Below are 13,602 nucleotides of genomic sequence, written 5' to 3'. Positions count from 1 at the left end.
AAGGACCACTCTCCCTACCTAACCTGCATATTGGTTGTAGAAAACGACCACCTGTCGAAAGGACAAGCACACCCGATAAGTCTCAGCGATGAGTACCACAGATTACTTTGTGGCGCAATTAAAAGGACCACTCTCCCTACCTATCCTGCATATTAGTTGTAGAAAACGACCACCTGTTGAAAGGACAAGCACACCCATTAAGTCTTGCGTTGAATACCACAATCTGAACTATTTTGTGGCGCAATTAACAGGACCACTCTCCCTACCTATCCTGCATATTAGTTGTAGAAAATGACCACCTGTTGAAAGGACAAGCACACCCGATAAGTCTCAGAGATGAGTACCACAATCTGAACTACTTTGTGACGCAATTAAAACGACCACTCTCCCTACCTATCCAGCATATTAGTTGTAGAAAACGACCACCTGTTGAAAGGACAAGCACACCCGATTAGTCTTGCCGATGAGTACCACAATCTGAACTACTTTGTGGCGCAATAAAAAGGACCACTCTCCCTACCTATCCTGCATTTTAGTTGTAGAAAATGACCACCTCTTGAAAGGACAAGCACACCCGATAAGTCTTAGCGATGAGTACCACAATCTGAACTACTTTGTGGCGAAATTAAAAGGACCACTCGATGCAACTTGCGGCACAAAAAGTCACAGAGGTTCCCTGGTAACTGGATCTGTGTCTGCGGCCTAATCATGTTACTTTGTATAACAGTAAGGTCGCGGGTTCGATTCCCGGCCGCGGCGGCCGCTTTTCTGATGGAGGCGAAAAGCAAAAACGCCCGTGTGTACGAAATTTCGGCGCACGTTAAAGATCCCCAGGTGGTCAAAATTAATCCTGAGCCCTCCACTACGGCGCGCCTCATCGCCTGCGTTGCGTTGGCGCGTTAAAACCCCACAATCAATCAATTGTATAACAGTAGGAAGGAATTTAGGCCCACGGCAATAGTAGCTCGCATGCTATATACGGAGCTCTTTCTGAATAGTGGTATGTTCAAGGAGAGCAGGGAACAATGAAACTAGCAAAACATTTCGTCTAAAAAGAGAAACAGAGCTTCACATGCGAAATCCTGTAGGTTTGCACACGCAGACCCACACAAACACAAAAACAATTTAGAGCCCACCCACTACTGTGAAGATGAGAGACCAGCAAGGTCTAATAGTGGATAACTATGTTTAGTCATGTATGGTGACCCACTATTTTGATTGAAAAAAGACACATACCCATAAATTCCTTAGAATTAAATTAATTCTCATATCAGTTTTCGTGCAGTTTCAATGAAACGACTGACAGCCACGTCCTGTAAGCATACTTCCTCCATAGTCATGTACCGACAGCAGATGGGAACAAAAGTATGTCACTCACTACATTAATTTTCTCAATCACGCCACAAGAATTGTAAGGCAATATGGGGCAGCACTAATCTACCTTTGTGCATAGCCCAAAACAAGCAGCAAAACTGAAGTGGAGATGGAAAGAACTAAGCCAGCAGTACAAGAAAACTTTTTATTCAATTTTATAGCTCTCTCTGTCCTACATGTTGCAAAAGTACTTTATTAACTATCATTCATGACACTTCAGCTGTTAGTAAAAAGAAAAAGAGAAAATAACCACTTGCTTTGCGTATGCTTAAATAGAAAACAGTTGGTACAAGCATAAGCAATAAAAGATCAGCGTTAGTTTTTTTTTTTTTTTGCACTACATAGATGCTGTAACTTCATCGCATATATTCCGAATATGCTAGTCAGAAATGAAATTTCGCAGAAAAAGTAGCAATCGCACAAGAATAACTTCTAGGATCCATGGCAAGCTGTATGTGTGCATACAAAAATCAGAACAGGCATTTGCAATGTGTAACTTAACAAATATGCCTTTCCAGCCAGTGCCAAATGCAATTTCACATGAAAAGATAGACATCATACAAAAACAATTACAGGAAATCGATGGCAAGGTGTACATGTGCACACAAAACTAAAACAGGCGTCTGAAATGTGTAGCTTAACAAATATGCTTTTTCACAAATCTGCCTTCATCAGGTAATTCTGCTACCCTATTCTTGCAAATACACTGTACAGCCTCAAACAGCATAAACCTGACAGACTGAAAGACACTTGCGGTGTGGCCCAGCTGTACTGCAAAGACTAGAAATGAGTTGTAATTGTGAGTGTAAAGGGGTTAGGATCTCTTTCTACTTTGTTTGCTTTCAGTTCGTATTACGCAATAGGCAGAGCTGGGCTTTGCTGTGTCTTTCAGCCATCCACGAGGTGTTTCAGCTTATAGTGTTTGAGGCTGTACAAATGTCATGAGCTAAACTACTTCTTATCAAAACATTTCTGACCTCCGTATTTTGATAATTCACCCGTTTCAGTAATTGTCTGCTGAGCACTGCCTCACGACAAGTTGACTGTCAAGTCAGTAAAGATTCACCCCTTGTTAAAGTGAATAAGAGAAAACAACATGTCCTTCCATGTTTCCGAACTTACTCACTTTGCCTAAGGCAGTGTGCCGCTATGCAGAAACTCTGCACGTCACCTGTTGTTACTCTAAATGTACCGGCAGCACAGCATTCCACGAGAAGTGTATTGTGGTGCCTCAAACAAGTCAGTTGTCACCTCCGCAACAACCCACCTGGTAAGATCGGCACGACATAAAACTTGCGTATGGAACAGAAGGAGGACAAAGCCTGCACAGATAAAACAAACCAGCGCAGAAATCGAAGAAATGCCAAACAAAGAGACTCAAACTGAACACCCGTATAGTTGGCAAGACATGAGAGGTCCACACAGCACACTCACAGAACTAACACGACTCAACAAGCGTCAAAAGACGAGCTTCTTTATCACATTGGGATCATCGCCGCCCTTGTGCGCGCGCTTCAGGCCGTGATTATTGTTGTTGTTGCTGCTGCCACTGCTGCTGCTGCTGTTGGCACCCCCGTTCCTCTTTTGCAAGACGGCTGCCGGCAGCGGCAGGCTGGGCCCCTCGGTCGGCGGAGGCTTGTTCGCAAAGTACGGCATCTGCAGTGCCTCTGCGCAGCTGCAGCGCTTGAGCGGGTTTATGGCCAACATGCGGCTTATGACGTCTAGCAGGTCGTCTCCGGCGGCTGTGAAAATGTGCCGGAAGGGCGTGCCGGGGAAGCTGCGGAACTGGACGTAGTCCGGAAGCGTGGGCATCCCGGGCCAATCCTTGTCCGTCGGCGTCCCTAGCGTCTGGAAGATGCGGCTCAGCTGGTCGAGGTCAGAGTCCCCGGGAAGGAAGGGCACGCGGAGTAGAAGCTCGGCGAGAATGCAGCCGACGGCCCACATGTCAATGCCGGTACCGTAGATGCGGGCGCCAAAGAGCAGCTCGGGTGCACGGTACCATCGGGTTACCACCTGGGAAACAGAGACGTGGAATGCAATGCCGGTTACGAGCGGCAAACATTAATGTGAATACTAAGCAGCTTTAGAGATCATAGCCCTTCTTGGGCCACATGAACGCAGAAATTTTGGTCTGTCTGTCTGTCACTCGATTCAGCCACCTGGCCAAAGCGAAACAAAAGCTGTGCGTCTAAACGTTTAGGTTTTAGGTCCGGTGCCAACGTTCATACTTGTCAACATTGTTGAACAAGAACGAGACATTACACAAATATAAGGTAGAAAATCAATACATAAGGGACATTTGCAGTGTTCTCTTATTAAAAAATTCCTGGATGCTTGGTTTTTGCAATAGCAAATGAAATACTAAATAAACGGCCGAAAACCATCGCCTGCTGTTTCCTGCGCTATAACCTCCTGGTGGCATTTAAAAAATCACATGGAAATAGCAACGAAAGATTCCACTAGATAGATTCCACGTTCCGATTAGAATGCTCATGGAGTAGGACAATGTGGTTCTATTATTGTTGTAGTAGGGTGCCTCAATTCATGCGTGTTTCGACCATACAGCAGTGCTGGCATCGAGACTCCCAACTTGGAGCAGTAAAACGCGGTAAATTTAAATTGACTTGAGCAGACCTCTAGTGTGTTATCTTCGGAGGAACGAGACGGGAGAGGAACAGCATGAGAGGTGAGTGGGAAAGAGAAGGGAGGCATTTACTTAACAGGGGCACCAGTTGACTATCGTCTTTCATCGACATTTGAACCAAAGGGAGCAGATAAGCGGCCATTTTTTTGTTGTGATTGCTACTCTATCATTTTCCACGAAAAAAAACATGAAACAACAAAGTATTGGGGCCAGTTTTCAGTGACCTTGCAACCTTCTAGTCAGTTTACTTGCAATCCATTTGATGAGTACTAAAGAATGCAGCGGTATTTTGTGACGAGCAATTCGAGGTGAGCGAAATATTGCAACAGACTGCACGTTGAAGCTATGAGAGCTCCCTTACATTAGTCACTTTACGATCACATTGTTTGTAATTTAATTTTTCTGGCCTCTGGCATATTTCTGTGTGCTTCCCCATGCATCTGATATTGCAGCTGGCAAGACAGCAAGGCACACATTGTGAAAGAGTATCCAGGCATGTCAAAGCATTGCTGCCTAAAAAATGGTGTTTTGTATTAAACTTTGAAGGAATAGTGATCCGATTACCTTAAGATCGTGACAGATACTGCAACCCTGAACTAAAACCAACCTTGTTATTATCATGGTTCGTCTTTGTCATGTACACCTTGAACAGCTCCTAACTGCAAGCCAAAAGGGGGCCGTTCCCCTATTTGCACAAAATTTAATTCCAATTTTCAGTACCCTATCCACTGGGGTGTCACACAGGGGAGAAATGGGATGGATTCATTGGCAACATGTCTTAAGATGACATCCTTGAAGTCAGCCGCACTTAAGATATGCGTCTATCTGTTCATTTCTGTATGAGCCTTTTCATCAGTAACTTGGCACCGGGGATAAACAGAATCTTAAGAGAATTGAGTACACATAAAAATGTGCCTCGCCACAGACACAACTTGCTAATCCTAGTTTCGTGTGTCAAAAACACGCAATTTTAACCTTATAAAAAATACGCACGGTCGCTGCTGAAGCAGTGTCTTAACACATTTGCAGGCAGCAATGCTGAGTGAAACTGAGTGGCGCTCACTATAAATTATACTTTAAGCCTTAACCGAAGGTTTCGTATTAAGTGTACACAACTTTTAATTTTAACGAATTAAAGTTTTTTCTTCATCGTTCACGACCGCCGTGGGGCTGTTACACATGCCGACCAGTTGCCCCTAAATCGCACTGCCGCATACAGAAACCGCACCACGTGAACTACGGAATGCCACCCCGGGCAAACGTCAGCAGCTTTCAGCGATGTGCATACTCACCTGGTGGGTGTAAATGCGTGTGGGTGACCCGAAGAATTTAGCGAGGCCGAAATCGGCAATCTTGAGCACGCCCCGATCATCGAGCAACAAGTTGTTGGGCTTCAGATCGCGGTGCAGGATCCAGTTCATGTGCAGGTATTCCAACCCTTGCAGTGTCTGCAGCACGTACGACTTGATGTGCCCCGCCGTGAGCACGATGCTCGTGTCTTTAATGATGGCTTCCAGATCAGTTACCATGAAGTCGAACACGAGCGACACGTTGGACCGGTGTCCGAATACGTCGTACAGCCCGATGATGTTCGGGTGCGACAACTCTTGCAGCAGCTTGATTTCTCTGAGCGCCGTCCGGTTGATGCCGTCCTTTGCTTCGGCTCGCGTGCCCAGCTTAATCTTCTTAACGGCAACGATTTCATCTTTCACAGTGTCCCGCGCCTTGTACACAGTGGCGAACTGACCTTCTCCAAGGAACTCGATCTTTTCGTACCTTTTGGTCCGGTCTTCCGACATGTTTCTAGGCGGTGATAAGGCCGAAGGCGCTCAGAAAGATTAAAAAAAAATACAACCTACAGCCGATGTGGAAACATTGCTACTGTCTTCTGTTCGACATCAAAATTGGTACGCCGGCGTACTCGGCAGACCGGTACCACGTTTGGCACAAAACAACCGAATGCACACGCTTATTTGGCTTGCGGATTGTCTTCAAGTGACTCCTACCTTCTTTTTCAACCACTGCATTTTAAATTGTTCGGATTTAAAATAAACTAACTTACGTTACCAAATTTTTAGAGGTTAATTATATAAAGTAAAAGTAACCGCATTTGCTTGTTTGCTAAATCCAGAGTAGAATAGGATTGCTGAGTTGGAAGCCAGCTATCAACAGCAAAACGAAAGTAGCTGCGCTGGCTGCGCGGGTTATGATTGACGTTGATGAGACGCCGCTCACGTGTGTAGTTTGTTTATGCCGTCATGTGGGTTTAATTGTCCCATATTACTGCTCGTCGGGTCTTCCCCCTGCACCAGCGGCCAGTCCCCGTCGCCGTGACGTTAATGGCGATGGCCACGGCAGCTACGGTCGACGATGCGGCGGTCGGCGAGGCGACTTCGACCGCTGCGAGCGGCAAAGCCGCTACGGCAGCTACGGGCGACCATACCGATACGCCGGCTCCGCAACCGCCCTGGGACTTCGACGGTGCCCCTTCTATTGATCTGCATACCGCGGCGAGCTTGGGCCTCGTGTCTATCGTGCGAGAGATATTGGATACAAGGCGAGGACCGGCGCGGTTGCTTCTGTTTCTCGCTCAAGCTGACGATTTCGCTTTTTGCGCAGCTCGGTGCGCTTCATGTAGACGACGGCCACGCCTATGTTCGCTTGGTTTCAGTGAGCCTAACAAAAAAAAAAGGGTGTTTGGGGTGAAGTATTGTCTGCCGGCTAATATAAATGAGAGTGTTAGTTGCAGAAGGGGCGCACGAAACGCTGGATGTCAGGTTTGTGGCACCTAGCTGTTACAGATCTCTGCTTGTGCCACTCATTTGGATCTTGATGCCAGCATACAGCTTTTCTTTAATGAGAAGATTGCCATGGCGGATAATAAATGCCAAGTTTAACGCAAAAGGAATTTAATTTGGGTGGGTATAGTTATGAAAGAGGAAGAGTGACGCTTGCGCGGCTATCCCACAGTCGCTGAATCATGTCGCCGGGAGAATTTGTCATTGGCCGGCCTGTGTGGATTCTTCGACGCCGTTTGACGCAGATTTGACACGACCATGGTACAGGACGTGGCACCGTCTCTGTGCTGAACCTGTAACAGTGAGGCGCTGTCAAAATCGGAATAATAGAAACTGGATCTAGTCGCATATATGCCGTCTCGTTGTAGCCAGGTATTATACTTAGCTTGAGGTTCATCTCGAGAAACCAGCTGTGAACCTATGGACATGCTATATGTTGAAGCGCTATACATGGTCTGGTGTATTAAACATTGTTAGTTAGTCTGATTTCTGGCTTCCGGCAAACATCTCGGCATTCTCCTCTAATAAAGAGCCTTCTCTCTCTCTCTCTCTCTCCCTCTCTCTCTCTCTCTCTCTCTCTCTCTCTCTCTCTCTCTCTCTCTCTCTCTCTCTCTCTCTCTCTCTCTCTCTCTCTCTCTCTCTCTCTGATTTCTGGCTCTTGCTACCTCATCCATTACCGCGTACCTGGTAAACAATCAGGGTTTTTTAAGGAAGCAGGTTATGGACACATTGCTTCGATCCTGCCAAACATGTAGCAAGCTGTGAACTGTAGTTTTCTAATAAAGCAAAGCTGTATGTAGTATTCATTGCCGTTTAGAAGAATGTGCCTGTACATTACATGGTTATCTATTCAACGGGAGAAAACTTGGTGTAACTGTTTTGCGTTATGCACTTAATTTTCGTAAATTTGTTGTATTTGTCGCTACGTTTGCCTGATGCTATGAGTTGTTCATGGTATTATAGTTCTTAATTTTGTCAACAGCATGTAAGTAGAGTTGTACATGTGGTGTCGGTATAAGTGGCGATGCCATCGAGCACCCCTGAGTGATACGTAGGGTACTGTGCACTTGCCATGTGCCTCCCTTCTATCCCATGTGTCGCCGTTCTAACATTACTTCTAATCCTCTCGGCATTGTTCTGCTTTTATCCATTTGCATGGTCTGCCAATTATTTTCAAACTGTTTCAATCTGTTGGTATTCTTTTAACCATCTTGCCTTCTGTCCAGTCGTTTTCCTAGGTCAGGGTGTCAGTTTTACTTTCAAGGAGAGTAGAGGGGTAATAGGAGGAGAGATGTGTGACACATCTGTCAGTACAACTGGAAGATTATGTGGATTCGATTCCCGGCCGCGGCGGCTGCTTTCATGATGGAGGCGAAAGTGAAAACGCCCGTGTGTTCGGGATTTTGGCTCGCGTTAAAGATCCCCAGGTAGTCAAAATTAATACGGAACCCTCCACTACATCGCGCTTCATCGCCTGCGTTGCGTCGGCGCGTTAAACCCTACAGTCAATTAATCAACACCTGGAAGATTTCTAAGAGCACGGTATTGATAGCCCTTAGATATTAATTTTACCTGATTTTTTTTCTCCTAAGACGAAAGTCATGATAGTTTTCCGAAACTTCGATTTTGCTCTTAGTGTAACTACACGTTGAAGTTCAGAGCGGATGCCGTTTACAATGTTAGGGCTTTCCGTGTTAATCAACACATGAGAATGCCCTTGAAGAATGCTCTTTTTCACACACTGCATTGGTTTTTTTTTTTTTCCTTTTTTTTTCCTACACGAAGTAAAATGGCAGCATATGTAAGTGACAGGAGCCCATGGCTGGTGGGATGTTGATGTCATCGTGTAGGGCTCTTGGGGTCGAGGTGGGCAGCTTTGTGTCACACCAACGTTTAAATAGCCCAGTAATGAATTGGGAATCGATTCCAAAACTTGCTATTTGTCAGTACCCCTATGTTGAAGCCACTTTTGTAAGGGTCAAGTTGTACGTTTGCACTAGACCTTAGAGATGAGGCAACTATGTGGTGCTGAATTCATTGATCACCTTGCAGTTCTGTGTAGGCGATTGTTCGCTGTAAATAATACAATATTGCTTGACAAAAAGTGTGTGCACAACGGGGGCCCTAGAAGGATAATAACTCCAAGAGACTCTGTTATTGTACAAACGCAGCCTTACTAGGTTGCACGCAGTTCTAAAAGCATAATTCTCAAGCTAAATTAGCATGAACATGCTGGTAAAAACAAGCAAAGTGAATTCAATACAACCATTGGGAAACACATCTGTCTCTGCTTGGCTATCCGTGGCATTATGGCAGTTAAAAGACCCGCCCTTTTCTTCCATGGTTGACCTGCCGCATTCTCTTCTTTTTCAGGGGGGAGGAGTGGGCAGTTAAACGCACTCTCTCTGCCCTTTTCTTGAGCTATCCCAATCCTCGTTCCCAGCCAACCTTAATTAAGTATTGTCAACAAAAGCTTGTTTTTAACTTAACTTGTGATGGAGGTGAAAAGCAAAAACACCCGTGTGTCCCACATTTCGGCGCACGTTAAAGATATCCCGGTGGTCAAAATTAATCCGGGAACCCTCCACTACGGCGCGCCTCATCGCCTGCGTTGCGTTGGTGCGTTATACCCTACACTCAGTCCTAGCATTCACTGCTAGGACTCATTCACAGTCCTAGCATAACTGAACTAGCATTCACGTTGCATCATGTGATACTGATTACAAAATGCCAGCTGTGCCTCAGCTGCTGCTCTACTCATTGCAGGAGCGGTGATGGCGGGCTTGTGGCGGAAGTGAATGCCCAGAACCGGGGCGGCTGGACTCCCCTGGCGTACGCGGCTTGTGCGGGGAGCCGGGAGTGCGTGCAGCTGCTGCTGGAGCACGGGGCGGACCCTAACGTGCGCACCAAGCGGGGCCGCACCCCGGCCATCATCGCAGCCACGTACGGCCAGTCGGAGTGCATCGTCGAGCTCCACCAGGTGGGCGGGGAAGGGTACGTCGGGGCCTTTCCTGGCAGGTGTGTCGTCGAAATAGAAAGCTGGGCGAGGTTGCTTAAGTTGCTGTTCATTTTTCAGAGGTGCGAAAAAGACATATATGTGCATATATACATGTTTCTTCTAGTGGAATTAAATTTTAGTTGTGAGTGGCACCCTGTTTGTGTATTCTGTCGAACCTCGTTATAACGAAGTACAGTTGAGTCCACTTATAATGATACCGTTTATAACAATATATTGGATATAACGATGGGCAGCTATGGCACCGTCAACTTTTGTATTCTTTCTATGGTAAAATAAACCGCTTATTACAATGATCCAGTGCCACGGTATCGGATATAACGATTGAATCCGTCCGGTTATATTGTGCACCAGAAATGCAACAGTGATGACTGTAACGACGCGGTTGTGCAGCCTACTCAGGTGGTGTCTTCGTAGGTGACCCAATGCGTGACACAGTCCCTCGTGGACTTTTTTCCACCAAGGTGAAGCACCTATATGCGAAGCACCTATAGATGCTCTTGGAAAAGATTTGCGCCAGCTTCGCACGCGGCAAACAAAGGTGACCGACTGTGGCTTCTTTTTCACAAATTAGTAGTAGTACGACCTTGCTGGCATGCGAATAAAATGTTTTGAGCTCTGTTCCGTCTTTTTATTTCGCAACCCGCTTATAACAATTATCGGTTATAACGATGGGATTTCCTTGGCACTTGGATATTGTTATAAGTGGTCTAGACTGTAGTGCCAAGACAGCAAACGAGTTCGCTATGACCAATGTTCGTTGTAACAGTGGAGGTAAAAAATCGGCTATAACAAATCGACTGTCTGGCTTGCGCAAGAATACTCAATACAGAAATGCATTTTTAAGGCTTCGAACCCACTATAAACAAGGTAACCCTTGCTTTTCTCCTTGTTGTATATCAAGATCAATGAACCGGAACATGAGTACGTGAAATTCCGACAGAACAAAGTTTACGTGACAAAACAGGCCTTCGTCCTTATTTATTTGGTGAAGGAGGTTATCTTTGTCTGTTGGCTACTCACGGCACTGAGCAGGATGAAGATTTCCACAGTGTCCACGAACAAAAGGGCCTTTGTACTTCTGCAGTTTCGGACTACGGCACATTTTTCTAAGTAGCTTCTCAGCCTACTGGTCAGATACTTCTCCGTTATATCGGATACCGCGCACGGCTCTTGCGGTTTCAGTTTTGTTATAAAATAATAAGTGTCATTGAAATAAAGTGTGACCAACCTAAGTTTGTATTTAGTTCGCCATAGCCAATAATTCGTTGCATCAGTGTTCGTTGTAACAAGGTTCAACTGTACTTCAGTCACTCCCTACTCCCCACACCCGTGTCTTTTTTTGTGCCTTTGTAAACATGTGTTTCAGCTTCCATTTTTTGAAGACGATAGTCTCTCTTGGGCTACACAAACCCGGAAATTTCGGTCTGTCTATCTGAAGACCGTCTGTCTGCCCCTCGGTAGAGGTACAATAATAAAAGGTACAATAATTCCGAAACAGAAAGCTTATATGGGCAAAACATTTCGTAACCACTAAATCTCAATACATGTTTAATACTTGTCATTATTATTGAACAAAGAGAAAACATTAGGCATATTTGTGGCTAAACATCAATGCACAGCTGGTGTTCGCAGTGTTCGTGTGATTGAAATAGATGTGTGGTTGATATTTGCGAGAGCAAATAATAAAATACTGTACATTGAAAGCAATATTTGGCCCAAAAATACAAATGGAGCTCGCACACTACCCTAGACCTCAGGGCTACATTCCAGTAACGAAAACCTCCAATAGATGGCGTGCGAGCAGAGGAACGCAGGAAAATTGAATTGGCCTAGCAAACCTCTACCGTGTTTATCTTGGGAGGAGCGAGGTTGGGGGGGAAGGGCATGAGAAATGGACGGGGAGAGAAGAGGGGCATTTACGTGGCAGGGGCGGCAGAAGGCTATCATCTTTCGTCAATATTTGCTGTGATGTGAGCTGACAAGCGGCCAATGTTTAGTGTGCGCAATAATTCGAAATTTGAACATGAATACAATGGCTCTTGTTTTTTGGTTCCTAGACTACCATTTGAGAATTCTACATTCGTTTTCTACTTTTTGTGCATTTTCGAATTCTACGTTTTCCAGTGTTTGGTTTCTGTTAAATATTTGGACATGCTATCAACACCCAGGCTTGTACCAACTGCTGAACTTGCTGTTCCCATGCGAGCCCCACCATTGAGTGTTTAAAGGGGGATTTCAAAGGTGGTTGAATGCGTGTGAGATTACCCTTCCTATTTACATTCATTGTGGCCCGAGAATGGCACTTGTAAACAGCATTGTGGGCTTGGAAAATTATTATAATGTAGCACGAGAGTGTTCAGTTTTTGAATTTTGGCGATATGGAAACACCCCTCAGCATGCTATGCTAGGTAGTACTGCGTGGCAAACCTGAACAGAAACCAAGCTTCGCTTTGCTTTGCTTCAAAAACCAAGCCGGCTTTGTTCTTTTGTTGAACCAGACCGCCAAGGAAAATGCCACAAGCCACCTCTGTCTCTGGGAAAGAGCACGCAGCTTTCTTTTGTCTCGTTGCCCGCAGTCGAGTTGAGAGGGAACGATTATGCGCGACTTTCATTTCATCTAGCTTCGGTGATAGTGAATGGATTCTGATCATTCTTGCAGAAGGATGTTGATGGGCCAATAGACTTTATTCCAAAGTACATTACGAGAAATCGAGGGTAAATGCTGCAGGACTTTGCGAACCATCTCACCTGGAATCGCTTTTCATGCCTTGATGATCCACTGCACTTAATTTAGCATGAAGAAAGTCTGTGAGCGTCGCTTGCTCCTTCTGCATCATAAAGTTCACCAAACTATCTTAAAAATGAGAAAATCCTGCACTGTCCACTGTGCCACAACAGCCGGGAATCTGAACACTGATGCAAGTGCGGTTGCAGTAGGTGGTTAGGTTGGGAATGTCGTCAGGGCCACTAGCAAGGTCTGTCTTTTCGGAATCGATGATGCTTGCTACAGCCTGCACATGGTCATCAGCATTTTCGAACTCGTGTGCCGTCGTGTCATTCGGGATGGCACATAGGAATACTGACAGCTGTCTAAATTCACTTGCGAGGCACTCAGTGCTATAGTCTCTGGTATCCAAATGCCTATCATCTGGAGCTGGGCAACGAAGCCGCTTTGCACACGACATGTTCCGGGATGGCTAAGCAATGGCCATGCTGATTTCGCTGTTACGTTGGTTTGATGCACAGTATTGCACTTGCAAATGCTGCGAAGAATTTCGAATACCTCTGCAACCGACATCACCTGTCGAATGATGTCTGCTTTCGTCGCTAAATCCAAATTCTTCCATTTTTTTCCGCAACTATGGCTTTGATGAAACGCGTGCCGCGGACAGAACAAACAATCAGTGGTGGTGCGCACCAACCACCACTGGTAATCGCTCAAGCACACTGAAAAAATGCCAGAAACCTAACGCACCCAGTAGGTTTCCCCTCCTCCTTTATTGCCTTTCGCACCCAGCCACTCCCTGCATTCTCGCTGCCATACGGCTGCCTTCTATGCTAGCGTGCAAGCAAGTGTTGAAGGACATTGAAGCAACACCATTGACGCCACCGCCTTCTCACTGAGCACAGCAGTGCCTATGGAGGTCGCGGGTTCGATTCCCAGCCGTGGCAGCTGCTTTTCTGATGGAGGCAAAAAGCGAAAACGTCCGTGTGTTCGAGATTTCGGTGCACGTTGAAGATGCCCAGGTGGTCAAAATTAATCCAGA

General features: G+C 45.8%; 2 protein-coding genes across 2 annotated transcripts in view; one reads left to right on the top strand and one right to left on the bottom strand.

Annotated features, from left to right (window-relative positions):
• Positions 1–1,505: 1,505 nt before the first annotated feature.
• Positions 1,506–5,980, bottom strand: LOC144178930 (cyclin-dependent kinase 7-like). The gene is made up of 2 exons (XM_077707079.1): positions 5,311–5,980; positions 1,506–3,387 (listed from the first exon to the last, which is right to left on the bottom strand). Exons 1-2 carry the CDS (start codon positions 5,815–5,817, stop codon positions 2,833–2,835), a joined length of 1,062 nt encoding a protein of 353 aa, XP_077563205.1. The 5' UTR covers positions 5,818–5,980; the 3' UTR covers positions 1,506–2,832.
• A 207-nt stretch (positions 5,981–6,187) lies between these two features.
• LOC144178931 (uncharacterized) overlaps positions 6,188–13,602 on the top strand; it is a 42,042-nt gene continuing 34,627 nt past the window's right edge. The window contains exons 1-2 of the mRNA XM_077707080.1: positions 6,188–6,575; positions 9,583–9,796. Of these exons, the coding sequence (XP_077563206.1) occupies positions 6,358–6,575; positions 9,583–9,796 (432 nt within the window). The 5' untranslated portion in view covers positions 6,188–6,357. The remainder of the gene's footprint in view (positions 6,576–9,582; positions 9,797–13,602) is intronic.

Source organism: Haemaphysalis longicornis, unplaced genomic scaffold, assembly GCF_048455015.1.
Source record: "Haemaphysalis longicornis isolate Haplotype H1 unplaced genomic scaffold, Haemaphysalis longicornis Haplotype H1 scaffold_4, whole genome shotgun sequence".
Lineage (NCBI taxonomy): Eukaryota > Metazoa > Arthropoda > Arachnida > Ixodida > Ixodidae > Haemaphysalis > Haemaphysalis longicornis.
This window is presented reverse-complemented; position numbering and strand designations above follow the sequence as displayed.

Excerpts from the sequence above, each read along its gene's own strand:
- LOC144178930 (XM_077707079.1), bottom strand. The coding sequence starts at position 5,817 with ATGTCGGAAGACCGGACCAAAAGGTACGAAAAGATCGAGTTCCTTGGA. Across the intron at positions 3,388-5,310 it reads CACGCATTTACACCCACCAG|GTGGTAACCCGATGGTACCG; the intron begins GTGAGTATGCAC and ends TCTGTTTCCCAG.